The sequence below is a fragment of the Carlito syrichta genome, unplaced genomic scaffold (assembly GCF_000164805.1).
Source record: "Carlito syrichta isolate Samal-C Ts95f unplaced genomic scaffold, Tarsius_syrichta-2.0.1 Scaffold307715, whole genome shotgun sequence".
NCBI classification, from domain to species: domain Eukaryota; kingdom Metazoa; phylum Chordata; class Mammalia; order Primates; family Tarsiidae; genus Carlito; species Carlito syrichta.
Window position 1 is genome coordinate 286,469 of NW_007251811.1, and position 27,044 is coordinate 313,512.

Genomic DNA, 27,044 nt, shown 5'->3' on the forward strand with positions numbered 1-27,044 from the left:
CCTCACCATAGGGGCTGCCTCCTCCAGAGGTCTTCCTTGTGCCTGCTATGGTTTGACTGTATCCTCCAAAGTTCATGTGCTGGAAACTTGATCACCAGCAAGACAGCATTGGGAGGTGGGATATCATGGGAAGTGTTTGTGTCTCGAGCCACCACCCTCATGAATGGATTAATGTTGTTTTGTGGAAGTGGGTTCCACAAAAAGGATGAATCGTCCTTGAAAAAGGATGAATTCGGGCCGGACTTGGTGGCTCCGCCTGCAATCCCAGCACTTTGGGAGGCTGAGGCAAGTGGATTGCCTGAGCCCACGGGTTCGAGACCAGCCCTGGCAACTTGGTGAGACTGCATCTTTACAATAAATTAAAAAATTAGCCTGGCCTGGTAGTATGTGCCTGTAGTTCTGGCTACTTGGAAGGCTGAAGCGGAAGGATTGCTTGAGACCAACAGGTCGATGCTGGACTGGCCATGAGTGTGCCATTGCACTCCAGCCTGGGCAACGGAGTGAGACTCCAACTCAAAAAACAAAACAGACACACACACAAAAAAAGAAAAAGGATGCCTCTGAATGCATCTTTCTCTCTCTTGCTCTCTCTTGCCCTGCTGCCTGCCACCACGGGTGACACAGCAAGAAAGCCCTTGCCAGATGTCAGCCCTCAATCCTGGACCTCCCAGCCTCAAGAACTGTGAGGAAACAAATTTCTGTTCTAAATGAATTACCCATTCTGTGGTATCTGTTATAGCAGCACACAACAGATGACGGCCCCATGATGCCACCGGCTCCCCTATGGAGGTCACTGTGTACCTTGGCCCACACTGCTCCAAGCCCCTTCGCCCATAGTAGGTGCTCAATAAGGGTTGTCAGATTCCTTAATTGGGGTCCCTTCCTATATGGCTGAAGGTCTTAGTTCAGTCATTCAATGGATAAAGATTACAATGGATAAGAATTTGCCCAGGTGAGGCCCCCAGGGCAAGGAAGAGGAAGATGGAGGTCTGGAAGGGATAGAGTCCGAGCCTTCCCTTGGGGAAATAAGCCTGGGGTGCATAAAATGTTATGAAATGAGGACTTTATGTCTAGATAGTTAGCACAGCTTCCCACAGGTGGAGGGACCCGAGTGAGTGATAAAGGAGGCATGGAGGGTTTGGAAGCAGTGAACAGCGTACGTGAAGGAATCCATGCAGCAGAGCCAGGTGGTGCCCCTGAGAGAGAGGAGATGCCCTCACTGGGTTTTCTCTGTCAGGGCCAAGGCCACAGATGAGCTGAGTAGGGTCTCAGAGGTTCTATTTCAGCCACATGGGCTCATTCCCGGGGGGTGGGAGAGCTGGCCTCCCCTTGGGCAAGCTTCCTCGCAGGCTGCACAGGACGTGGATGAAGCAATTCCTCACTCCGGGGAGGCCCCTAACCTCAGACTGAGGCAGTCAGTCTCTCTCCCTCTTGCTCTCTTGCTCCCGACTCTTTGTCTCTCACTTTTTGTCTCTCTCTTTCTCCTCGTCTCATCTGTTTCTTTCTCTCTCCCTCTCTTCATCTGTTTCTCCCCCCGCCCCAGTTCGTCTTTCTCTCCCTTGAAAGTTTGTTTCGGATGCAGTTTTAAGAACATGAATGTAAAGCTGCCTGGTGTGCCATGTCAGGCCCTAGGGGTTTGTGAAAGCCAATTGTGCGTATCTCGTCCAAACTCAGCAGTGTGGAGTCAACCCCAGTGGGAGTCTTTACACCATGGGAATCGGCAAATACTACAAGTCAGGGCTCCCGCTCCCACCAAAGGATAGTTACCAGCACACTTCTTCTGAGAACACTTCTGCCTGAACTCTTCCTGAGCTCTATCATGCCCTTAAGTGACAAGCATTTACTGAGTGCCAACTGAATGCCAGCACAGTACTAAGCAAGCCTGCCGTGAACCCTATGTTTCCTTTAGGTGAATTAGGAAAATGCACTTCCTCCTGGCAGGCACATCCCAGTGCCAGGGCTCATGGTCTGATCAGGGCCCCATAGACTGGATTCCAGTCTCCACTTACCCTCTTGGCTGGCACCCCTTTGGCAGGACAGCCTACCCACCCAAGCAGAGCTCCCGGCCCTGTAGGTATAGGTGTGATAACGCCTGGTCTCCCTTGGAGGCTCTCAAGCCTCACGCAGGAGAATACACAAATACAACTAACTACATTGCAGCATGGAAGGGGCAGCAGATCTGTGTGTCAAGTGCTAGGGGAGCACTGAAAAAGGAGCATCTCACTGGTCAGGGAGTGTCAGGGAAGGCTTCCTGGGGGAGATGAGAGCTTAACAGTGAGCACTAAGGCAGAAGAGATCACACTTAATCCTGGGTCTCCTTGTGGTGTCCAGTCTTGCACTGGACATGCATTGGGCTCTCAGTCACTTTCCCCACTGACTCACACTGTCCCCTAGAATGTGAGACATTCTACTAGACAGTGGAATAGACTCTTAAAAGTGTGGATGTCAATCGGGCTCCGTGGCTCAGCCTGTAATCCTAGCACTTTGGGAGGCCAAGGCGAGTGCATTGCCTAAGCCTTCAGGTTCAAGACCAGCCTGGGCAACTTGGCAAGACCTTGTCTCTACAATAAATAAAAAATTAGCCAGGCGTGGTAGTGCCTGTACCAGCTACTTGGAAGACTGAGGTGAAAGGATCGCTGGAGCCCAGCAGGTTAATGCTGGGGTGCCCATGAGTGTGCCACTGCACTCTAGCCTGGCAATAGAGTAAGACTCCAACTCAAAAAAAAAAGAAAGAAGAAGAAGTGTGGATATTGTAAAAGAAAAAATAAGGCAGGGGACAGTTCTGTATTTGAGATACTAAAGATAAATAACACTCGATGATTCATAACTAGATTCCCTTTTAGAAAAAGAGAAAAAAGTAGGAATAAGGGACATTTTGGGGACAACTGGGAAAATCTAAATGTGGATTATATGTATTAGATGATATTAAGCAATGTGGAATTTCTTAGGTGTAATAATGGTGATATATTCATGTAGGTGAATCTCCTTGTCTTTAAAAATATGTGATCAGGTCGGGCATGGTGGCTCCAGTCTGTAATCGCAGCACTTTAGCAAGTAGAGGTGAAGGGATTGCCTGAGCTCAAGGGTTCGAGAACAGCCTGGGCAACTTGGTGAGACCTCATCTCTACAATAAATCAAGAAAAATTAGCTGGGCATAGTGGCATGCACCTGTACTTCCAGCTACTTGGAAGGCTGAGATGGAAGGATCACCTGAGCCCAGAAGGTCGAGGCTGGGGTGGGTGGCCATGAGCATGCCACTGCACTTTAGCCTGGATGACAGTGTGAGACTCTAACTCAAAAAAAAAGAAAAAGAAAAGAAAAAAGAAAACTAAATAAATAAAAATAAAAAGCAGGGAGGAAAAAAGCCAAGAATGAGATTCCTGGGACTAGAAGACGAAGACCCCGTGCTAGTCTGACTGCCCTTCCTCTAGCATCTCCCACCCCCAACTCACCCCTACGCTGCCCCACGGAAACAAAGACCAGATAGGCACCTCTCCTTGGGTCACAGCCATCCACACCCAGAAAGTCACCATCCCTCTCTAGTTCCGGTCCCCCAAGAGGGGAGCTCCTCCCTCCACAGCCTTCAGTGACTAACGGGGCTTGTCCCAGCAGCTCCGGCCTTGTGGATTTTAACCAAAGAAGGACTCACTAGACCTCAGTACCAGAAGAGGTCAGTCCTACGCTCCTGACCTAGAGAGGTGGAAAAGGAAACCTGTAAGAGGATGTGACTGCCAGGCCCTGTGCTCTGAAGTCAGACAGACCCTTGCCTCTGCCAGTTCTGCTGCTCATTAACTGTGCAACCTCGGGCACAGGTTAAGTCATTTAATGCCTCTGTGCCTCCATTTCCTCACCGGAAATATAGGACCAATGTCTACCACACAGTTACTATAAGGATTAAACAAGATAATTGAAGTTGAAACACCACTTCCCGTTCCCTGGCACGGCATCACCTCCCTTTCCGGCTTTGCTTTCTCTAAGCACTTGTCACCTTCCCAAAATAGAGTTCTTTTTTTTTTTTTCCTGAGTCGGGATCTCACTCTGTCACCCAGGCTGGAGTGCGGTGGCATCATCACAGCTCACCGCAGTCTTGACCTCCTGGACTCAGGCAATCCTTCCACCTCAGTCTGGGACTACAGGCGTATACCACCACCCCTGACTAATTTTTTTTATTTTTGTATAGACACGGTCTCGCTATGTTGCCCAGACTGATCTCAAACTCCTGGGCTCAAGCAATCCTCCACCTCAGCCTCCCAAAGTGCTGGGATTGCACTTTGAGCCACTGTCTCCAGTCCCAGAATAGTCTTTTACTCATTTATTTTCCATCTCCTCTTACTGAAATATAAACTTCATATGAGCAGGTAGTTTTTTTTTTCACTGCTGTATTTCAAGTGTCTAGAACAGTGCTAGGCATACAGCTGGTGCTCAGCAAATATTTGTTGACTACATAATCCATATAAAGCACTTGCAACTGTGCCCGGCATACAGTGACCACTGGGTAAAGGTAGCAATGACCACAGGGGCAATGACATGATGAAGGTGAAATTTGAGTTGTGCCACATAAAATCTGGGTTCTATACAGATACGATTTGTCCCCATTTGACTGATGAGGAAACTGAGAGAGGATCCCAGAAGCAGAGTGGTCCTGCCCATGCCATGATGTCAGTGGTAGAACCGGCACCAGATTCTGCTCTCCCGGTGTGTCCTGGGACCGACTTCCCCAAGACTGCTTCCGGGAAAGGCAGCCCTTCCGTGGGCAGAAGGTGCCCCTGGGGATCACAGCTGCCCAGTGGAGCAGCCCTCCGTGGGGCAAGGGCTTAGGAGCTGGGCAGACATGGGCAGACTGACATGTGGTGACACCAGTCATGATACTTGGAAACCCAGGGCAGTTTCACGTGTACTTCCGGTGACAAAGATAACAGGCGAGGCAGCAAGATAAGGTTCCCAGAGCAGAAGCCGGCAGGATGGAGGCCTGGGGGGAGGAGCCCCCTGTGGGGGAGAGGTGCGGCCTCACTGAGTGCCAGGCTCCCCAAGTGAAGGAAGTGACGGTCCCACAGAAACTCCCGGTGACACGGGTCTCTCTTGATGTTACTTTCAGGAAGTTTCTAACCAAGCTGCACCTCCATAGCCCATTTCCAGCAGTCCCTTGACCTTTTACAAGAAAGCAGCACCCCCCAGCAGGTCCCTAACCCAGGCCCCATCCTCCCAGGGGCCCCAGCATTTGTCCCCTCCTTGCCTGTCAAGTGGCCTGGGGCAGAAAGACAGCAGACGTCCTATAGCCTCAAGGTCCCTCAGAACAATTGTCACTGTCAGAATGGTGCACTTCCTTACCCCTGTCACGCACGTTCAGATCAGTCACAACACCCCTCATGGCCTGCACATCCAGGCATGGCCACTCAGAGATGGCAGGATGTCCTGCAGTCAATCACACACACACACACACACATACACACACACACACACACACACACACTCCTGCCTCAGCCAGCACCCTCAGTCAGAAACAACACCCCCCATGGCCATTCAGCATGTGCAAAGGGACCCTTTTAGTCACTCAGAACAGCAACCCTCAGAGTCAGCCGGCAGGGGTACCCCTCCACTCCCCCACATTCCCCTTAGTGAGTCGGCATCCCTCACGTCCTTAGCATTCGGAGACCCCTCTCGTGGTCTGGAACACGCACACATGCATGCACACACATACACACATGGCACCTCAACACGACTGTCTCTCTGCACATTTCTCGCCTAAGAAATCACACAAGGAGCCAAGCTTGCTGGTCCACGCCTGTAATCCCAGCACTTTGGGAGGCAGAGGAGCAAGGATTGCCTGAACCCAGGAGTTCGAGATCAGCCTAGGCAACTTGGCGAGAACTTGTCTCCACAATAAATCAAAAAATCAGCTGGGCGTGGTGGCACGCATCTGTGGCTCCAGTTACTTGGAAGGCTGAGGTGGAAGGATGGCCTGAACCCAGCAGGCTGAGACTGTGGTGGCCAGGCGCGTGCCGCTGCATTTCAACCTGGGTAGCAGAGTGAGACTCGACAAAGGAAGGAAGGAAGGAGGGAGGGAGGGAAGACATCACACAAAGTGTGAAGTCCAGCATGAAAGCAAATGAGTCTGGCTCCTGGTGTCCACAGCCACCAGCCCCTGCTGTGGGACTCATGAGGGGAACAGGCGCCTTGGGCCTCCATTGGGAAGTGCAAGTCCTATAAGCAGGGGTGGGTGGAGCAGCGACAGGATTGCCACTGCGGTCCTGGGAGCTGGGTCTGCTCTGCGCTCCACTGACTTCAATGACTGCAACTCATAGCAACAGTCATGGAACCCAAATCATCCATTTGGTGGGCCTGAGAGACCCCCGAGTGCCTTGTTCTAGTCTACTTGCCCTCCCTCCACCCTCACTAACTGACAGAGAAGCTGAGGCTCAGAGAAGCCGGGTGACTCGCCCCCGGTCGCCATTCACCCCACTGTCCTGCCCAAGTGCCCTCTCTCCCCTCCATTGGACCCCTCAGAGAGCTCCGAATTCATTCGCTTCAAGTGCTCTTCCCTTTGCACCCTTGCCATGGGAGCTAAATGGGGACCACGGCTCCCTCCCCCATGCTCATCCTCCAAAGAAAAAAAAGCATTGCAACTCTGGGTGGCTCTTACCTCTCAAAGGCTCCCGGTTGCGCACACACAGCCCCACACTTCTGGACCTGGTGTGAGACAGCCGCTCCCCTGCAGAGCCCATGAGATCTGGGACTGTTAAGTCTTGTCTCTTTCACAATCGCTCTTTCCGTTCCCCAGCGAGCCAATCTCCTGTGCTCATCTACAGGACTTCCTGTGGAAGCGACCACTGGATGCCCTTTCACAATCTTGCCTGGAACCCCCAAGGCACCCTGGTCTTGGTGTCTTGGAACTGGAGGACCCTGGAGCTGGAAGGGAGGCCCTTCTAGCGAAAGGCTCCAAAGGGTGGAGTGTACTGCCCTTAGTGGTCACCCAGCTTTTAGTGGCACCACCAGAAGTTTGGCCTGAGCCCCTCATTGCCAGAGCAATGCCTTATCCCAACCAACAGATGCCAAAATATACTGTAGAGCTGCAACCGTCAGAACAGTGTGGTATTGGAGCATGAGCATAGATGGATGAATCTGTGGAACTTTATCCCATCCATGGCTAAAGCTTGGTTCATGGAATACCCTGGGGGGGACTACACACCCTGCCTGACTTCAGGTCCTCACTCTCAGACACTGTCCTCAAATCCCAGGGGAGGCTTACACTTAAGTCACCTTTTAGGGAACATTCTAACCTGATGCCAAAATATATTGTAGAGCTACAACCATCAGAACGGTGTGGTATGGGAGCATAAGTATAGATGGATGGATCCATGGAACAGAATAAAGAAGAGACAGGAATAGACTCAAATACATGTGGGAATTTAGTGTATGATGAAGATGCCATTTCAAATCATTGAGGAAAAGATGGTTTATTCAATAAACTGTGCTGGGAGAATGGGCTAGGTATCTGCAAACAACAAAGTTAGAGCTTTAACTCTGAAATCATTCCAGATGGATCAAAGGTAACCGTTTTTAAAAATCACAAAATTATGTGTTATTTGGGGGATTTGCTTCAATAAAGAGGGGTGAGGAGGCCAGGTAAGGCACAGATGAAACGAGACTGGCCTGGGCCCCATTCCAATCACTGCTGAGGCTGGTGAGGGCACTTGAAGCCTCACTGTAGTCCAGTCTCTAGTTTTGTGTTTGTTTGCGCAAATGCCATGAGAAATCACGGGATCATTTTTAAATCGTCTTGGGTCAGGGAAGGCCTTTCTGGGTATATCACAGAGCATTAGAAGCCACAAAAGAAAAGACTGAGACATTCAACTGTAGAGAGATTTATCGTATTTATTTCAATAGCTGTAGGGGGTACAAAGCGTTTGTTACATGGTTGCATTGTGTGGTGGCAAAGAAGTCTGGGCTGTAGGTGTACCACCACGCCCACCTGTGCACATTTATACCTGACAGGTGATTTTTCATCCCTCGACTCCTTCGAATCCTCCCCCTCTTGCGTCTCCAATGTCCATCAAGCTATTCTCTCTGCCTTTGCAGATCCTTAGTTCATCTCCCACTTGTAAGTGAGAACATGTGGTGTTTGGTTTTCTGTTCCTGCATGAGTTCACGTAGGATGATGTTCTCCAATTCCATCCAAGTTGCTGCAAAAGACATTATTTCAGTCTTTTTGCTGACTGGATATTATTTCATCATGTATATATACCCCATTTTCAACTATATAGAGGTTTTTTAAAAAAAATAAATAGAACAACTGAGTGCCAAAAAAAGAATCACCATCGATAAGCCAAAAGGCAAACAAATCGGAAAAAATTCATATATTACAGAAAATAAGTTAATTTCCTCTCTTTATAAAGAGCACCCACAGATCAATGAAAGACTAATAATGCATTAGAGAAATTGGCACCATATACGAATGGACAATTCTTGGAAAAAGAAATATCAATGGCTTTTAAATGTATGAAAAAAACTGTTGAATTCTACTCAGACAAGAGTAATAAAAAATTTTTAAAACCTGCAATGAGATATCATTTTCAGCTACTCAGTTGGTGAAACCAAAAAAAACCGGCACACTGTGTTATAACGGATGTAGTAAAACACTTTCACACGTTGTTGGTAGGAACATAAACTGCTGCACCATTTATGAAAAGAAACGTGTGACATCTGTGAACATTTAAAATGCAAAAACCAGCCAGGTGCAGTGGCTCATGCCTGTAATCCCAGTACTTTGAGAGGCGGAAGCGAGAGGATTGCCTGAGCCCAGGGGTTCAAGACCAGCCTGGGCAACTTGGCGAGACTTCGTCTCTACAATAAATCAAAATATTAGCCGGGCATGGTGGCCCGCACCTGTAGTTCCAGCTACTTGGAAGGCTGAGGTGGAAGGATGGCAGCAGCCCAGCAGGTCACGGCTGCCGTGACCATCAGCATACCACTGCACTCCAGCCTGGGCGACAGAGTGAGACTCCAACTCAAAAAAATAATAATAAAATTCAAATAAAATAAAGTGTAAAAACATTCTTAACCAGCCATTTCACTTCCAGTCACTTTGTCCTCCAGATGTTATACAATATGACAATATCGCGGGACACTCATCAAATCACCGAAGCAGCAAAGGATTAGAAGCGACCTAAATTTCCATCAATAGGGAACTGGTAAATGCACTCTGACATGTCCATATCATGGGGTGCTATGTCACAAAGAAAATGAAAAAGATTTCATTTTCAAATGAGAAAGATCGTGCTAGGCATCCACGAAGAAAATGAGAAAGATCCAGGCAGACTGATAAGGCATGACCTTCAAGATGTAGGGTTGAATGAAAAAAGTGGGGTGCAGAACAGTGAGGATAGCGTGCTTGGTATGAAAAAAGGAGTGTGTGTGTGTGTGTGTGTGTGTGTGTGTGTGTGTGTGTAATGTCTGTAATAGATATGCCCACGCATTCATGTGCGTCTGTAAACGCACAGAATATTTCTAACAGGTTATACAAGAAATTAGTCACAGTTGGGCTGGAAAGAAGTGTTGGGGTGGATAAGGAAGGAGATTTATGTTTCTTTTTTCTTTTTTTTAGAGATAGAGTCTCACCGTCACCCAGACTGGAGTGCAGTGGCACCATCATAGCTCATCGAACCCCTGGGTTCCAGCGATCCTCCCTCTTCAACCTCCCAAGTAGCTGGGATGACAGGCACATACCACCATGCCTAGTTAATTTTCAAAATTTTTTTATAGAGACAAGACCCCACTATGTTTCCCAGGTTGGTCTCAAACTCCTGGCCTCAAGTGATCCTCCTGCCTTGGCCTCCCAAAGTACTAGGATTACAAGCTTGAGCCATGGTATCCAGCCAGATTTATGTTTCACTGTTTACTTTATGTATATATTTTGTATTTTGTACCATCTTTATGCACTACTAATTCAAAAAGAAATGTAAGAATAATTTGTACAAATATAGACAATGATAAAACAAACACGACAAAATGTTAACATAGAGGGGGGACCAAAAAAAAAAAAACAGAATTTTTTTTTTTTTTTAGTTGGAGTCTCACTCTGTCACCCAGACTGGAGTGCAGTGGCCGCTTCCGGCCACCGCAGCCTCCACCCGTTGGGCTCCCGCGATCCTTCCGCCTCAGCCTTCCAAGTAGCTGGAACTACAGGTGCACGCTACCACGCCCGGCTAATTTTTGATTTTATTGTAGAGATGAGGTCTCGCCAAGTTGCCCAGGCAAGTCACGAACCGGCGGGCTCAGGCAATCCACTCACCTCAGCCTCCCAAAGCGTGGGATTACAGGCTGAGCCACCGAGCCCAGCCAGAATTATTTTTTGGAAGCGGGCCCCTTGTAGTACAAGCTTCCCTGCTAGGTGAGTGTTCTAGGAACCCGTCAACATCAGTATACCAGTAGCGTTGTTGTGAAAGACCGTGATGGACTTCAGTGAATTTTTTTTTCTTATTTGCAGATTCTTTCAATGCTTTTGTCCATCTCACATTGGGTTATTTACGAGTGCACCTGCCCACACTGCACTGAGTGTTTAGCAGTTTTTGATCAAAAAACGGCATGATCTCCCTGCCCCACCCTCCCTGTTCACCTGCTCTCGACCTGAGCGACTTTTTTTTTTTTTGATGTTTCCTGGATGAAAAAAGTTCTTAAAGGGAAACATTTTTGCTGATGAGGAAGAGGTGAAACAAAAAATGACGGAAACACAAAAAGGCATCAAAATGGATGAGTTCAAAAACTATTCTGAGCAGTGGAAAAAGCATCTCAATAGATGTATTTCATCAAATGGGAGAGTACCTTGCCTTGAAGGTGACTGAAGTTTAAACATGTAAAAATAAATACACAATTTTTAATAAATAAGTTCTGGGTTTCAGGGGGCATCCCTCATGTATTGACTGTTCGTAAAAAGTAGATGGGGATTATTATATCATTTTTACAATTTTTCTGGATGTCTGAAATTATTTCAAAACAAAAAGTTTTAATAACCAACAAATTTAATTTCTAAACAAATGAATAGTCTCACAACCAACCATTCTTTTCACCCTCCTTTTGCAGATGGAGAATTGATACCCAGAGAGTTTCTAGGGCTTTATTGAACTGAATAAGGAATTTAAGTCAGACATGGTAGCTCACACCTGTAGTCCCAGCACTTTGGGAGGCCGAGGCAGAGAATTGTTTGTGCCCAGGAGCTTTGTGTTTGGGCAACACAGCAAAACCTCGTCTGTGAAAAAAAAAAAATCAAAAACTTAGCTGGGTGTGGTGGCACATGCCTGGAGTCCCAGTTACTTGGGTGGCTGAGGCAGAAGGATCTCCTGAGCCCAGGATGTCAAGGCTGTGGCGAGCTGTGATCATGCCACTGCACTCCAGTCTGGGCGACAGAGTGAGACCCTGACTCAAAAATAAATAAACAAATAAATAAATAAATAAGCCATGTACTCAAAAAATATTTATCAGGAACTACTATGTGCTGGACCCTTGCTAGGCACTGAGGATACAAAAGTGGGAAAAATACCACATGTAATATATTGTCCACCAGCGCTACAAAGAAAAATACAGCAGAGTGAAGGGACAGAATGGTGGGAGGGCAGGGGGAGGCCGGTCTAAGAAGGTGACACTAGGCTGGGCGTGGTAGCTCAAGCCTGTAATTCCAGCATTTTGGGAGGCCGAGGTAAGCAGATTGCCTAATCCCAGGGGTTCAAGACCATCCCAGGCAACTTGGTGACACTTCGTTTCTACAGTAAATCAAAAAATTGGTCGGACATGGTAGCGCACGCCTGTAGTTCCAGCTACTTGGGAAGGCTGAGGTGGAAGGATCGCCAGAGCCCAGCAGGTTGACGTTGGTGTGGCTGTGAGTGCACCACTACATTCCAGTCTGGGAAACGGAGTGAGATTCCATCTTAAAAAAATAAAGAGAGTAGGTCTCGCTACATTGCCCAGGCTGGTCTTGAACTCTTGGGCTCAAGCAATCCTCCTGTCTTGGCCTCCCAAAGTGCTGGGATTACAGGTGTGAGCCACTGCAACTGGTTTCCAACTTCTGTCTTAAAAGTTCCCTCTGGCCACTTTCATTTTGGAGAATAGACTCTGCTAGACAAAGGCAGACACAGGGAGACCAGTGAGGAGGTTGTTACAATAACACAGACAAGGTGATCACTTGGATGCAGAGGACAGCAGTGACAGGTCTCGACATGGACTAAAAGTAAGGCCGATATGGTTTGCTGCTGGATTTGGGCAAATGCAACAAACCCAGAACCTTCTCTCCACAAGGGGATCTTGCCTCTTCTTTGAGAACAGAGTGAGGTTGGATTTTTGAGACCCCTCTTCCAGGACCTCAAGGCATCCTCAGTTCATCAGTCCCCCACCTTCACTGGCCCAGCAGTTCCCAAACATGGAAATAAAAAGGGCAGAGAGAGGCCGGATGTGGTGGCCCATACCTGTAATCCCAGCACTCTGGGAGGCGGAGGCGAGAGGATCGCCTGAATCCAGTCTGGCTACTTGGTGAGACCTCGTCTCTACAATAAATCAAAAAATTAGCCGGGTGTGGTAGGACGCTTGTAGTTCCAGCTACTTGGGAAGCTGAGGCAGGAAGATCTCATGAGCCCAGCAGGTTGAGGATGTGGTAGTTGTGATGGTGTCAGCCTGGGTAACAGAGTGAGACCCCAACTCAAAAAAAAAAAAAAAAAAAAGGTTGGGAGGAGTACAGAGAAGACAGAGGTGGTCACATTCCTGATGGAACCTGAATGCCATAGCATCCCACAAGTGGGAAGAAATCAGTCCAGCTTGCCCTGGGCACCAGACCAGGGAAGAAACCTGTCGGGACATACAAAGTACTAGGAAAAAAATTAGATCTAGGCACTTTGGGAAACAACGGAACTGATTTTAAAATACAGCGTGGCTAGACTTAAAAACACTGACCTCAGGATCTAAGTTTTATGAAAATGGAATTAATGTACAAGGATCAAAGGCAGTCAGACTGTTTTACAATTAAGAAAGCTTTCACACTTAATAATTTTTAATTCGATATAGGCGCTTGAATTCACTTCACAGTGTGGTAATTCCTGAAACAAGATACTCTCCATTCTGGGGTGCAGCGGTGAGAGCTGAGACTCAAGCTAAGAGATCTGGGCCTCCCTGCCTCCAACTGCTGGCTCCAAAATGTCTCAAGAAGGAGCTTAAGTGGGCAGTCAATTCCACAGGAAACTAGGACCGGAGAGCTTGTGTCTTGTCTTTCGTTTATTTATTTATTTTAGTTGGGATCTCACCCTGTTGCCCAGACTGGCAGCATCGTGGCTCACCACAGCCTCGACCTCCTGGGCTCAGGTGACTTTTCTACCTCAGCCTCCCAAGTAACTGGAACTACAGGCATGTACCACCACACCTGGCTAATTTTTTTGGGGGGTGGGGGTTGTGTGTAGAGACGAGGTCTTGCTATGTTGTCCAGCTGGTCTCGAACTCCTGGGTTCAAGCAATCCTCCCGCCTCGGCCTCCCAAAGTGTGGATTCATATGCATGAGCCACCACGCCCGGCTTCAGGGAGCTTGTTCCAAAGTTGACTTTGTGTAGCATTTGATGTAAGACTGGGAAGAGCCTAAGTTACCGCAAAGGCCCAGTAGGCGATAGGTCCCCACGAACCTCCTCTTAGAATTGTCACAGTGGTAGTGGCCCTGGGCGAGGCACTTCCCATTTCTGGCTTATTGAGCCAGTGGTAGGATCTGGAGTCATCTGCTTGGATGCTCTGTCTTCTCCCCACTTCCCAGAGGCGTGACCCCAGGCAATATCTGACCCATATCTGTGTTCACCTAAAGCTTTGGTAGATAGTTCCTGGTAGGCTAATAACTTCCCACCTCCAGTGTCTGAATTCCTCTGATTTTCTTCAGCGCTGCAGGAATTTGTTTCACCCTGTGAGATGCAACCTGGAAGAGGCCCTCAAGGCAGCCCTAAATCAGTGATGGAGAGTGTCAGCAGATAAGTATCCCACAGGTATCCAGGTAAGAACCCCAGAGAGATAACTCTAGGGCATGTTCCACATGGTTTCCTCAGAGGCTCCCAGCAGAGCTCAGATTCCATTGTATGTATCGTAGAGCTCACTCATCAATCCTTTTATTGACTTTTTCCTTTCCTTTCTCACATTCTCTATTTCCCTGCTCATGCTTCATTTGTCTCAAGTTGTTTTGATGGAAGGAAGGGGGTTGGGGAACAATTAAGACAGTTGGTACAGAAATGGCAGAAAGGGGTTGAGTGCGGTGGCTCACACCTGTAATCCCAGCATTTTGGGAAGCTGAGAATTGCTTGAGCCTGGGAGTTCGAGAAATGGCAGAAAGCAGGATGGACTTCTGAATATGGGTCTCTCACCAGTGAGGTGACCACACAGACCCAAACGCTGATGGTGAGGGGGGTACCGATAACCCCTAGTAGGCTGCAGCATCACAGTGTCCAAGACTAGTTGTGTGTAGCGGGTTGGCATAAGGAACAAGGAGAATTCCAAGGGCAGCACTCCCTAATGCCACAGGTCTAACGCTGGAAAGATAGAGGGCAATCGTAATTATAAGGATTGTAGAGTTGGTTGGCTTTTGTGAACTTCCACAGAAGCCTTGAAGACAGACAATGACAGGCTCAACTCATGGCATGTTGACAGGAGAACTCACAGCATTCTAGATAACCTTCCTCTCTTTTGTGGCCCAAGGGTAGGCTGTGCTGAAAATCGGGTCCAGGATCTGATTGCAAAAGTGGTGGAGCCGCAAGAGAGACTGAACACACAACCTCGGCAGACCTGCTATCCTACGATCAGGACCCTGACAGGGAAAGAATGGGGCACTGAAACCTGAATGGAAATATGTGGATGGTTGCCCTTGAGCACCTTGTACCCTCAGTTTCTCCTGAACCCTCTAGGCCCTTAGGAGCTTCCATCCTCTTAGGAGAGGGGAACAGTCTCCATGACCTGAGCCCACACAAAGGACTCACCTGAGGCTGATGCCTCATCAGTCGATGCCTATCTTTGTCAAGATCCATCCCTCCTTCCCTCACTGCCTCTAGACCAGGGTCAGCAGCATTTTCTCAAAGGACAAGAGAGTAAATCTTTTAGACTTGCAGACCACGTGGTCTCTGTTGCAGCTACCGAGTTCTACTTTGGCACGACTTAAAACAACAGTGTTGAAACAGGACAGTAAGTAAACAAACAGGCATGTCTGCATTCCCATAAAACCTTATATATAAACGGAGTCCATTGGTCCACAGAGCTGTGGTCTTCCTACTCCTGCTCTAGACCAATAATTAGGGTCAGAACTTAGCATTGCCTAAGCAGAAGGGTATTTGCCCCTGTTACTGGAGGAAATAACTTATTCACCCAAAACACATGGGCCTGGCTGATGTGTATTTGTAGGAACAGGAAAACACACGTGGGAGGAGATCTTGAAGATGTGGGACTGGGGCTGGGGGTGGGGAGATGAGGCGTGCAGAGCTGGATAAAGAGGGCTTTTATGGAGGTGCTCTCTCCTGACTCAGGATTTAATATCCTGGCAAGAACAGCTGGAGCTGGCAGAAACACATTGCTGAATTGGTCCTTATAGCTTAGACATGATGATGGTTTGCACTTAATGAAGTGGTGATGCTGTAACGGCCTTGGAAGCGTACTAAAGAGAGGTTCGAAGGCTCAGAGCAGAAGACCTTCTTCCTTCTCGAAGCAATAAAGAAGCCATGAGTGAGAGGATCTCGGCGCTGGCTGTCCTCTGGAGGCCTGGCTGACTGAGGAGATGCTGCCACGAAATGCCACAGCCACTGTCAATGGACACACTGAGATTCTGGAAGAACAGAGGCCATATAGGGCCACTTAATCATCAGAGGCAGGGAGGACACAATTACCATGATGGGCAGCAAGGCCGAGTGGTAACCAGGGGTCTTGGATCTGCAGGGCTCTGCGGCAGTGGTGTCCCTAGGGTAAGAGAGGTGAGCATGTGAGGAGGGTTTTGCTTGAATTACCCACAAAAGATCAAGGATGAGTGAGCAGAGGCTGATGTTAGCAGCCAAGATAGAAGATTACGATCTCTTACCCAGTTTTCAGATTTCAACCAGTTCTCAGAGTCAGGACCCACTGACGGAAATGCCATAATGCCACTGCATGTACATAAACTAAATCTTACCTCGATTCTTCCCCAAAGTGCCCTCTGGGTATTTGCCAGAATAGCTATACAGTGTGGAAAAGGGAGTAACCAAGTCTTTTGAGATCTGCTGGGTATGAGGTCTGAGCTTACACTGGTTTCAGGTGACAAAATACCATGACAGCCTCCTTTTAGAGAAGGGAATCATATGAGGTCAGTTGATTAATAGAGTCCTGGCCAAGTTCATCTCCAAACGGATCCAATGAGCCTGTGGACCCACTCGGTGGCTATGTCCTGGCCCCTGAGTGCAAATTGGGAGGGATACACTTAGCAGATGGCAAAAGCCTTACATTGGTTCCCTGATCTATGGAATAAAAGCCATTTTGGAAAGAAAGACCAAGCAGAAGTCTCTAAAATCATCCCACTGGTCACGATAGCAAATCAGAAGCAGTACTACATCCTGGGGGAATTGCAGAGTAGTGATCCCATCAAGACTTAAAGGATACAGAAGTTGTCCCCATCACGTCTCCATCCAATGTACCCCATATTGTCCCTGAAAACCCCGAATGAAGCATGCCGATTGATGATTATCCACACGTCATCCCTACCACAGGCATTGTGTCAGAATGCTTGCAGCCACAGCAACCTGGCCCTGCTGGGCTCAGATGATCCTTCCACCTCAGCCTTCCAAGCTGGAACTTCCACCTCAGCCTTCCAGCTGGAACTCAGCTGGAACTACAGGTGTATACTACCATGCCTGGATAATTTTTTTATTTACTATGGAGATGAGGTCTCACCAAGTTGTCCAGGCTGGTCTCAAACCCCTGGACTCAGACAACCCTCTCACCTCCGTGTCTGTGGATAAGTAGACATTGTGAAGTCTCTGAAAAGTCCAGCACGAGTCTCATCTCAGAAGCCTAGGGTTCTGGTCCATCCCCTGGACAGCAGAGAATTATTCAATGTTTGAAGAGTAGGCCTTAGCCGGGCTCGGTGGCTCAGCCTATAATCCCGCATTTTGGGAGGCTGAGGTGAGTGGATTGCCTGGGCCCACAGGTTTGAGACCCGCCTGGGCAAGTTAGCAAGACCTCATCTCTACAATAAATCAAAAACTAACCAGGCGTGGTAGTGCATGCCTGTAGTTCCGGTCACTTGGAAGGCTGAGTCGGAAGGATCCCCGGAGCCCAGCAGATCGAGGCTGCGGTGGCCGGGAGCGTGCCACTGCACTCCAATCTGGGTGACAGAGTGAGACTCCAACTCAAAAAAAAAAAGAAAAGTAGCTCTTGGCCAAATTGGAGAATTGGGAACAAATAAATGATTATTCTTTTAAACCACTAATTCTTAGGGTAGTTAATTATGAATAATCAGAACATGCATGTAACAGCACTCTGTTTTTAATGTTGCATAATATTCCATATATGAATATGCCACAATTTACGTACCTATTCTTCCGTTATGGTCATTTCAATTATTTCTGGTCTTTTAAGAATAATGCTGACTAGGTGCAGTGGCTCATGACTGTAATCCCAGCACTTTGGGAGGCCAAGATGGGCAGATTGTTTGAAGAGTTCAAGACCGTCCTGGGCTACATAGCAAGACCTCCTCTCTATTAAAAAAAAAATGTAGTTGGATGCCTATAGTCCCAGTTCCTTGTGGGGCTGAAGTGGAAGGACCAATGAGACTAAGAGGTAGGCTGTGGTGAGTCATCAGTGTGCTACTGTACTCCAGCCTGGGTGTCAGAGGAGACCTTGACTCAAAATAATAATAATAGTAGTAGTAATGATGCTAGGAACATTCTTTTGCTGTTGTTTTTGTGGTTGTTTTTTTAAAGTTGGAGTCTCATTTTTGTCACCCAGGCTGGAGGGAAGTGACACATTCACGGCAACCGCAGCCTCGACCTGCTGAGCTCAGGCGATCCTTCCGCCTCAGCCTTCCAAGTAGCTGGAACCACAGGCATGCACCACCACACTCAGCTAATTTTTTTATTCATTGTAAAGATGAGGTCTCACCATGTTGCCCAGGCTGGTCTCGAACCCCTGGACACAGGCAATCCTCTCGCCTTGGCCTCCCAATGTGCTGGGATTACAGGCTTGAGCCACCTCACCCAGTCTTGTCAGTCCTTTTAATGACAATCGGGCTTGTAGGCGTATGGTGGTACCTCACTATGGTTTTAACTTGCATTTAACTTGCATTTGCCTGATGAGTAACAATAAGCTGAGTTGGAGTCTCACTCTTGTTGCCCAGGCTGGAGTGCAGTGGCATGCTCACAGCCACTGCAGCCTCGATGTAATATATTCTTTCTTTCTTTCTTTCTTTTTTGAGTTGGAGTCTCACTCTGTCACCCAGACTGGAGTGCAGTGGCCGCTCCCGGCCACCGCAGCCCCGACCTGCTGGGCTCCGGCAAAGTTTCCGCCTCAGCCTTCCAAGTAGCTGGAACTACAGGCACGCGCTACCATGCCCGGCTAATTTTTTAATTTATTGTAAGATGAGGTCTTGCCAAGTTGCCCAGGAGGGTCTCGAACCCACGGACTCAGGCAATCCACTCACCTCAGCCTGCCAAGGCACGGGATTATAGGCTGAGCCACCAAGTCTGGCTAATATATTCTTTAAAAAAAAAACAAAACTACCTAACAAACTGAGAGATGACAATCTTTGCAGTGGTGTGACAATAGGTTTTTTGTTATTGTTTTTTGCTACAGCCTGTTTGCTGAGCCTTCTGCATTTTAAAAATTCAAATGCTAGGCCAGGCGCAGTGCACAAGCCTGTAATCCCAGCATTTTGGAGGCCGAGGTGAGGGGATGGCCTGAGCCTACGGGTTCAAGAACAGCCTGGACAACTTGGTAAGACCTCATCTCTACAATAAATCAAAAAATTAGCTGGGTATGGTAGTGTAGACATGTAGTTCCAGCTACTTGGAAAGCTGAGGTGGAAGGATCACCTGTAGCCTGGGTGACAGGGTGAGACTCCGACTCAAAAAAAAAAAAAAAAACTTCAAATGCTAAGCCAGGTGCGGTGGTACAAGTCTGTAATCCCAGCATTTGGGGAGGCCGAGGTAAGGGGATGGCCTAAGCCTACAGGTTCGAGACCAGCCTGGACAACTTGGCAAGACCTCACCTCTAGATCAAAAAATTAGCCGGGTGTGGTGGCATGTGCCTGAAATTCCAACTACTTGGAAGGCTGAGGGAAGGATCACCTGAGCCCTGCAGGTCAAGGCTGTGGTGGCTGTGAGTGTGCCACTGCACTCCAGCCTGGGTAACAGAGACTACTTGGCGAGACCTCATCTCTACAAAAATCAGCCAGGCATGGTAGCGCATGCCTGTAATTCCAGCTACTTGGAAGGCTGAGGCGGAAGGATCACCGGAGCCCAGCAGGTCGAGGCTGCGGTGGCCGGGAGCGGCCACTGCCCTCCAGTCTGGGTGACAGAGTGAGACTCCAACTCAAAAACAAAAAAAAGAAATTCAAATGCTTCATTTTTAAAATGATGAAACCCCCTCCCCAAAGTCTACCTATTTGTGCAAAGGACAAAGAATAACCACAACAGTAATATTATGAGTAAAGTCAACAAGACATGTTTATTGAGCACCTGCTGTATACCCAGCATTGTGGGAGGGGCTGTGAAGGACAGAGCAATACAGAGCATGGTCCCTGCCCCTGAGGCTTACAGTCTAGGTGGAGGGACAGGGGAACCAGGACATGTGGGGAGCGAAAAGAAAACAGTCCAGGCCAGGTTGTTACGGGAGCTGGAAAGTGTTTGGGGTCAGACCCACTAAGTGCTTCGGTGCCCCCAGGGGCTCAGTGTTCAGTGCCGAGAAAGACGACGGCCCACCGCTCCCAGCCCTGTGTTAGCCCACTTTGTGTGCCCTATCCATAGCCTCCACTTCCATCATCTTGAGACACTTGACTCCTTGTTCAACTGCTACTCAAAGTGCAATGAAATGGGGACGGGACGGGGCAACTGGGGAAGGTCGCTGGATGACTTCTGCTAGCCAGTGTCTCTCTCCTAGAAAGAACCATTTCCCCCACCACGCATCCCCAATTCGGAGAGATCCCCACCTAAGGAGGCCTGCACCACCACCAGGACCCCGTCCCAGAGCCGAAAGAGGAGGTGTCACTGCTTGAGCTGCCTGAGGTGAGAACTAGGAGCCCTTCTTCTCGTGTGGACCCGTTCCCTTCCGGTCCATTGAGCTGGAGGTGAGGGGACAGGCACCCCAGAGCCTCCACCTGCAGCTGAGGGGGAACTGGAGGGAAAGGACATGGCGTGGGGGAGAGCAGCAGAGGGGGACTCGAGAGCCCAGCGGACAGCAGGGGCAGCCGGGGCTCCCGAAAAAGTACAGGGGGAACTGGTGGGGAGAGAAGGCTGAACACCGAGGCAGACTCCCCGGTGGGGGTGAGGGGGCCCCAGGGGAGGTGGGGTTGGTTTGCTACAGGACCCTACCCTCCCCTGCCATCATGGGACACCACGGGGTTTCCAGAGCCAGGAGGGGGCCGGGTCCCCAGCCCTGTTCGAGGCTGTGTCTACTTCAAGGTCACCTGCCTGACCTCAGAGGAGGTGGGGGGATGCCAGCGTTTCTGATGACACCCCCTCTTCCACGGGGCCCCCTTCAAAGTGCTATCTGTTTTCTTCTCAAATCATAAGGAATTTGGGTCTGAGAGTTCAGGGAAAGGGTGGAACATCCCAACCCCCACGAGATCATGAGTGGAAGGAGCTGGGCGCCTCCAGAGAAGACCACCCGACCCTCCTCACCTCTGGGGGAGGAGACAGAGAGACAGGATGAGGGGGCTTTAAATAATATTTCATAGAATAAAAATTGCCAGCACTCTGAGAAGCCTATCGTTCTACTATCTAGTTTTGTTTTTAAATAATTCTAACGGCAGAGGCTGGAGGGGAGGGCGGGGGGCAGGCAGGGTATGTACACGAGGGGGAGTTTAAATTATGACACAAATAATAATTAAGACACACAAACTGAAGGACCAAGGCGGAAGATGCGGGCGGGGCCTTTGGGGCCGCTCGGTTCCAAGAGCGAGGCCTCCAGCGGGGGTGATTAGGGCTTCCTCTTGGAGAAGATCAGTCGGCGCTTGGAGTGGTAGAAATCTGGGGAGAGAAAACAGAAGTCAGCCTGGACAAGAGGAAGACAACACAGCAGGGATACCCCTCCAAGGCAAACTGCAACAGGGCCAGGACGCCCCTCCCAGGGGCCAAAGGGACACACTGCTAAGAACCAGGAGGAACTCTGGGAACTTCCACTCCGTTTCCTAGGGAAGGGGGACTGATGGAGCATCCCATCCGTGGTTCACAGGAGTGATAGGTGCCAGTACCCACATCCATGGGTCTGCTGGAGTCTAGCTGCCCGATATAGGAACCACTAGCTCTGTAGGGTTATTTCTTTGCCTATTTATTTTTGAGTTGGGGTCTCACTGTCACCAAAGCTGGAATGCAGTGGCACGCTTATGGTTACCACAGCCTCGACCTCCTGGGATCAGGCGATCTTCCCGCCTCAGTCTCCCAAGTAGCTGGGACTATAGGCATGCACCACCGCACCCAGCTAAATTTTTGATATTTTGTAGAGACAAGGTCTCACTGTGTTGCCCAGGCTGGTCTCAAACTCCTGGGCTCAAGCGATCCTCCTGTCTTAGCCTCTCAGAGTGCCGGAATTTCAGGCATGAGTCACTGCATCCAGGCTCTGTGCGGTTATTTAAGTGGACTAAAATCAGATAAAACAAAAGGTCAGTTCCTCAGTCACACTTGCCACATGTTAAGTACTCAACAGCTATATCTGGCTGGTGGCCACCACACTGGACATTTCCATCGCTGCAGAGTGGAAGTGAATGGTGCTGACCTAGGAATTCCCTTACATAACCCGTGAAAAGTGCTCTCCCCAATGCCTGACCATCAAATGTTAGTTGTTGTTGTTGTCATGATTATTATTAGTTCTGAACCAACTGTGATTTCACTGTGAGACCTTAGACAAATTACTCTACCTCTCTGAGCCTTGTTTCCTTGCTCTAAGAGGATGGCAAGAGCCGGGCATGTCTGTAATCTCAGCACTTGGAGAGGCAGAGGTGAGAGAATTGCCTGAGACCAGTCTTGGCAACTTGGTAAGCCCTCCTCTCTACAGTAAATAAAAAAATTAGCCTGGCGTGGTGGCACACACCTATAGTTCCAGCTACTTGGAAGGCTGAGGCGGAAGGATCGCCTGAGTTCAGCAGGTCAAGGCTGCAGTGGTAATGAGTGTGCCACTGCACACCAGCCTGGACAACAGTGAAATTCTGACTCAATAAATAAGTAAAGGGGTAACAGGGTGTCTTGTGGTATAGGATTGCTACAAGGACTAAAAGCCACCTTAGAAGCTTAGCAAAGGACCTGGCACGTAAGATCCCGGTAAATGTTAGCTAGTTGGTCTTGGCTGCAGACTTGCTGTGTGACCTCAGGGAGGTTACATCCCTTCTCTGGGCCTGTCTCCCTCCACCTAAGGAGCAAGTTGGACCAGATAGGCCAGCCCTTAGACGGTGGATTCTGAGAGTCCTGGTCCCTTGCATTGTCCTCACCTGTCAGGCTGGTCTGCCGCCGCTTCCGTCCCTGAGAGGCTCCAGGCCCACCTGGGGACCCCTCGGACCTCTCCCCTGAGTGAGGCACAAGGGTGCAGGACAGCGACAGGTCCACGTGGTCTTCCTGTGCTGTCCCCTGCAGCAGGGCAGGTGAGGCGCCAGGCCGCTTGCCCCCTCCCAAGTCATCCCGGCACCCCCGGGGCCCCGTGGGCAGGTAGAGCTTGGGCAGGCTGAGGCCCCACACACGCTCCCAGGCGAAATCGCCCTCCAGCGGCGTCTCGGTGATGAAGTCGAAGTTCCATCGCTCGCGGGCCTCCTGCACGCAGCCGGCCATCAGTGCGTCACAGTCACGGCGCAGTTGCTCGCTGTCCACCGGGCCAAAGAGGCGGCGGCACACCTTGCTGCTGCAGGGAATCTGACGGGCGTCCCCAGCCTGCTCCGACATGGTGCCTGTGTGGCCAAGACACAAGGAGAGTCCCGGTCACTAGGGAATCGGGGCCCCACTCCACCCAGCTGGGCTTTGCTGTTCAACCTCAAGTGAGGCCTTCCTGCCAGAGGGTCTTCTCTGGTTCCTTCCGCCTGATTTTCCACCACCTCCTTCCCACAGGACCCCCCCACCTTCCACCAACAGACACTGGGGTGGGGGACAGAGCTCAACCAGTCTGGTACCCCAAGGTCACCGGGGGAACAGGCAGCCGAAAGGCAAGCGTATGTCAGCAGACTCAAGTTCATTGCAATCGCAGGGATCAGGGTACTGTTTGCTGCCAGGTGTTATCTGCTAAAATCAGTTTGTTTTTCCTCTGAGGTGCCCCTCACAGGTGTGAAGGTGCCGAATATGTGTGAAATGCCAGAGTCCAGCCATCTCCTAATCTCCACCCTGGCTGTGAGGTCAGGTCCCAAATGGTCAGGCCGATGGCCCCTCCAGCCTCCTGAGTCCCCCGTCCTGGTGCCCAAATGGGGTAATCCTGCTCTGCAAAGTAAAAGTGCCCTGGACTTTGGGGTAAGAGGCACCTGGGTTGGAGTCCTGGCTCTATCACTTACAACCCAGGCTTTAAAAAGACAGCTGGGTATGGTGGCTCATGCGGCAATCCCAGCACTTTGGGAGACTGAGATGGGATTACCTAAATCCAGGGGTTCGAGACCAGCCTGGGTAATATAGGGAGACCTTGTCTCTACAAAAAAAAAGGGGGGGGGGATTGGGCTCAGTGGCTCAGTCTGTAATCCCAGCACTTTGGGAGGCCGAGGAGAGTGAATTGCCTGAGCCCATGGGTTCGAGACCAGCCCGGGCAACTTGGTGAGGCCTAGTCTCTACAATAAATAAAAAACTAGCCAGGTGCAGTAGCATGTGCCTGTAGTTCTGGCTCCTTGAAAGACTGAGGCAGAAAGATCACTGGAGCCCAGTAGGTCGACGCTGGGGTGGCTGTGAGCGTGCCACTGCACTCCAGCCTGGGCGACAGAGTGAGACTCCAACTCCAAAAAAAAAAAATTAGCCAGGTGTGGTGGCACACACCTATAGTCCCAGCTACTTGAGAGGCAGAGGTAGATGCCCTGAGTCCAGGAAGTCGAAGCTGTGGTGATTCACAATCATGCCACTGCACTCCAGTCTGGATAAAAGAGGGAGACCCCAACTCAAAAACAAACAAAAAAAAAGTCACTTAAATGTCTCTGGGCCCCCGTTTCCTCATCTATGAATGGGGCCACATTCCCCGTGCATGTGTTTACAGAGCATGGCTAAGAGTGAGGGCTCTAAGTCGTGCGTGGTGGCTGTATTATCAGCTACACGGGAGGCTGAGGCGGGAAGATCACTTGAGCCCAGGAGTTCACAGCTGCAGCGAGCTATGATCACACCACTGCACTGTCCAGCTCGGGCGACAGATCAAGACTCCAACTCAATAAATAAAAATAAATTTTGAAATGAATAAGGGCTCTGGAGTCAGACTGCCTGGGTCGGAATCCAGGTTTTGCTAGGTGGCCTTGGGCAAGCAGCTTACCTTCTCTGGGCTCTATTTCCCTCGTCAAGGCATTGTGACCCCCTCAGAGGATCAGCTGAGCGTCTATAGGTAACGTGCTTAGGGCAGCTACTAGTATATAGAAGCGCTCAGCTGTAAGGCCTGGGAGCAAGTCTCATATCTCTTCAAGCTCTGCCCTTTGAACTCGGTCCGAGGTCACCAAGTGCCTCACCTCCCCGCCAGCTGGGATGTGGAGTTGGGGGCTCCGCTCCACCTGAAAGGTGGGGGTGAGGTGGGTGGGGAAAGAAAGAATCATTCTTTCTCCCTGCCTGCCTCTGGCCAGAGCCTCCTCCCCTTCGTTACCCACCCCCCACCCCACTACCGCCTTCAGACAACAGCTGACAGGTGCTGCAGCCTGCGGGCCTTTCCCAAGGATGTCATCAGGCAGACAGCCTAGGGGTGAGGAGGGACCAGGCGGGGCAGGGGATGATTTCTCCCAGGCTGAGCCACTTCCTGCCAGGCACATCAGGTGATCTGAAGTCTAGACACCCCGCAGCCCCCGCCCCGTGCTGCCTGAATCCAAGGAACCCGTTTTGCAGGCAAAGAAAATTAAAGGTGGCTGGTCTCCCTGGCTCCTCTCCTCCCACTTCGGGAGAAGGAAAACTGAGAGTGGGTTTGCCCAGGAGGGAGTCCCGACCTCTCCCTGTGTTGTGCTGGCCTGGCTCCAGGGTGGCGCTGACGGCGGGACCCTGGCAGGGACCAGGCTTTCCCAGAGATAAGTGGCAATGTGCAGCCTCTGAGGGTGAACGTGCTGAGTGGCCTCCCAAGGCAGGAAATCCTGGGCCGGTGCCACGCCCACCTACCCACCTCACCCAACCTTTCAGGTGGACTGGAGCCCCAACTCCACGTCACAGCTGGTAGGGAAGTGAGGCGCTTGGGGACCTCCAGCCAAGCTCAAAGGGATATGAGACTTGTGCCCAAGCCTTACAGCTAAAAAGACCACGAAAGGCCGCTGCTCCAGAAAGGAAGTCACACCATGCAGCGGGCAGAGTCCTCAAATAAGCTCTGCCCACCCTCTTTAGGATATGGGTGGGGGGTTATGTATATATTTTAATGTGCAGGAGCTGTTCTAGGCAGTTTACAAGTATCAATCCTCCTAAAAAAAAAAAAATGAACAAATAGGAGCTCCCTTCTTATAGAAGAGGTAATCAAGGTTCAGAAAAGTTAAGTAACTTGCCCAAGGTCACACAGCTCACAAGTGGCAGTGCCAGGATCTGGACCCAGATCTGTTTGCCCTGGGTTCTGTGCTGAACCCCACACCCTCTCTAATGTTGAGGTTTCTTTTTTTTTTTTTTCCCCGAGTTGGAGTCCCACTCTGTCACCCAGGCTGGAGTGCAGTGGCACACTCATGGCCACCACAGCTTCGACCTGCTGGGCTCTGGTGATCCTTCTGCCTCAGCTTTCCACGTTGAGGGTTTCTTAACCAGAAAGGCCCATCAGAATCACTTGGAGAGTTTTTCCAAAATATAGACTGATGAGCCCCCGCCTCCCCAGACCAACTTAATCCAAATGGACAGAGACTTAAACGAGTGTCTGACCTAAGTCCCCAGATGGGCGCTCTTGGGGTGCCAGGCAAGGGGGACACAACGATGTGTCGGAAATGAGCATTCCAGGTCTCCATGCCTCAGAGGCACGAGGCCTTTGTCAAAGAGCTGCATAATCCGGGCTCCCAGGAACTGCAGACGACAGGACCAGAATCCCGCGGGCACCCTCTCCCCTTCCACCAGCCTTCCCTTGTGGCGCTCACAGACCTCTCCATGCCATCAAAATCCGCTCTCCGGCTCGAGGTCACGACTCCCAGGCCCCAGAAAGCTCGGAGCCACAAACCCCCTTTTGACCAACAAGTAACTGAGGATAGCTCCTTGGGTTGGCCTTCGCGCCTTAGATTTCAGCCCTATTTTAACTTCCAGTAAGCAGGAGGAGCCCAGGAAGTGCCACCGAACCAGCGGGGTACTCTTTCCAAAGGGCGGTGCGGGGGGGGGGGGGGCGGCGGAGCTCGCCCCAGCCCGGAGCGGCGCCGGTTCGCGCCCGCCAGCGGCACTCCGCGGGAAAGTGGGCTTGCCGTTCGCGCCGCGGCCGGCAGGGGGCGCCGGTCTCCAGGAAATCGCGCGCGGGGAGGGCGGTGCGTGGGCAGAGCCCGGGACTGCGAGAGGGAGTTGGGATGAGTCAGTTTCCTGCAGAGCGCTCCCCGCCCGCCAAAAGTCCGCTTCCACTCCGGCTGCGCGTCACCCTGGGGCGGGGAGGAGGAGAACAGGAGGGGGGCCCGGGGCCGCAAACACGTCACGCTGAGCCGGCCGGGCTTCCGAAACGCCCGGCGCTGTTGGGAAACGGCGCGCGGCCGCGCCGTCCCCGGCCCTGCGCGCGCACACACACGCGCGCGC

At 50.4% G+C, this 27,044-nt stretch overlaps 1 protein-coding gene across 2 annotated transcripts in view; it reads right to left on the minus strand.

The window, feature by feature from the left end:
• Positions 1–19,654: 19,654 nt before the first annotated feature.
• Positions 19,655–27,044, minus strand: part of CDKN1A (cyclin dependent kinase inhibitor 1A) — a 9,068-nt gene continuing 1,678 nt past the window's right edge. For both annotated transcript variants that reach the window (XM_008064583.2, XM_021715810.1), the window contains exons 2-3: positions 22,655–23,104; positions 19,655–21,200 (exon numbers count right to left, since the gene is read on the minus strand). In XM_008064583.2, the coding sequence (XP_008062774.1) occupies positions 21,151–21,200; positions 22,655–23,099 (495 nt within the window). In that variant the 5' untranslated portion in view covers positions 23,100–23,104 and the 3' untranslated portion in view covers positions 19,655–21,150. The remainder of the gene's footprint in view (positions 21,201–22,654; positions 23,105–27,044) is intronic.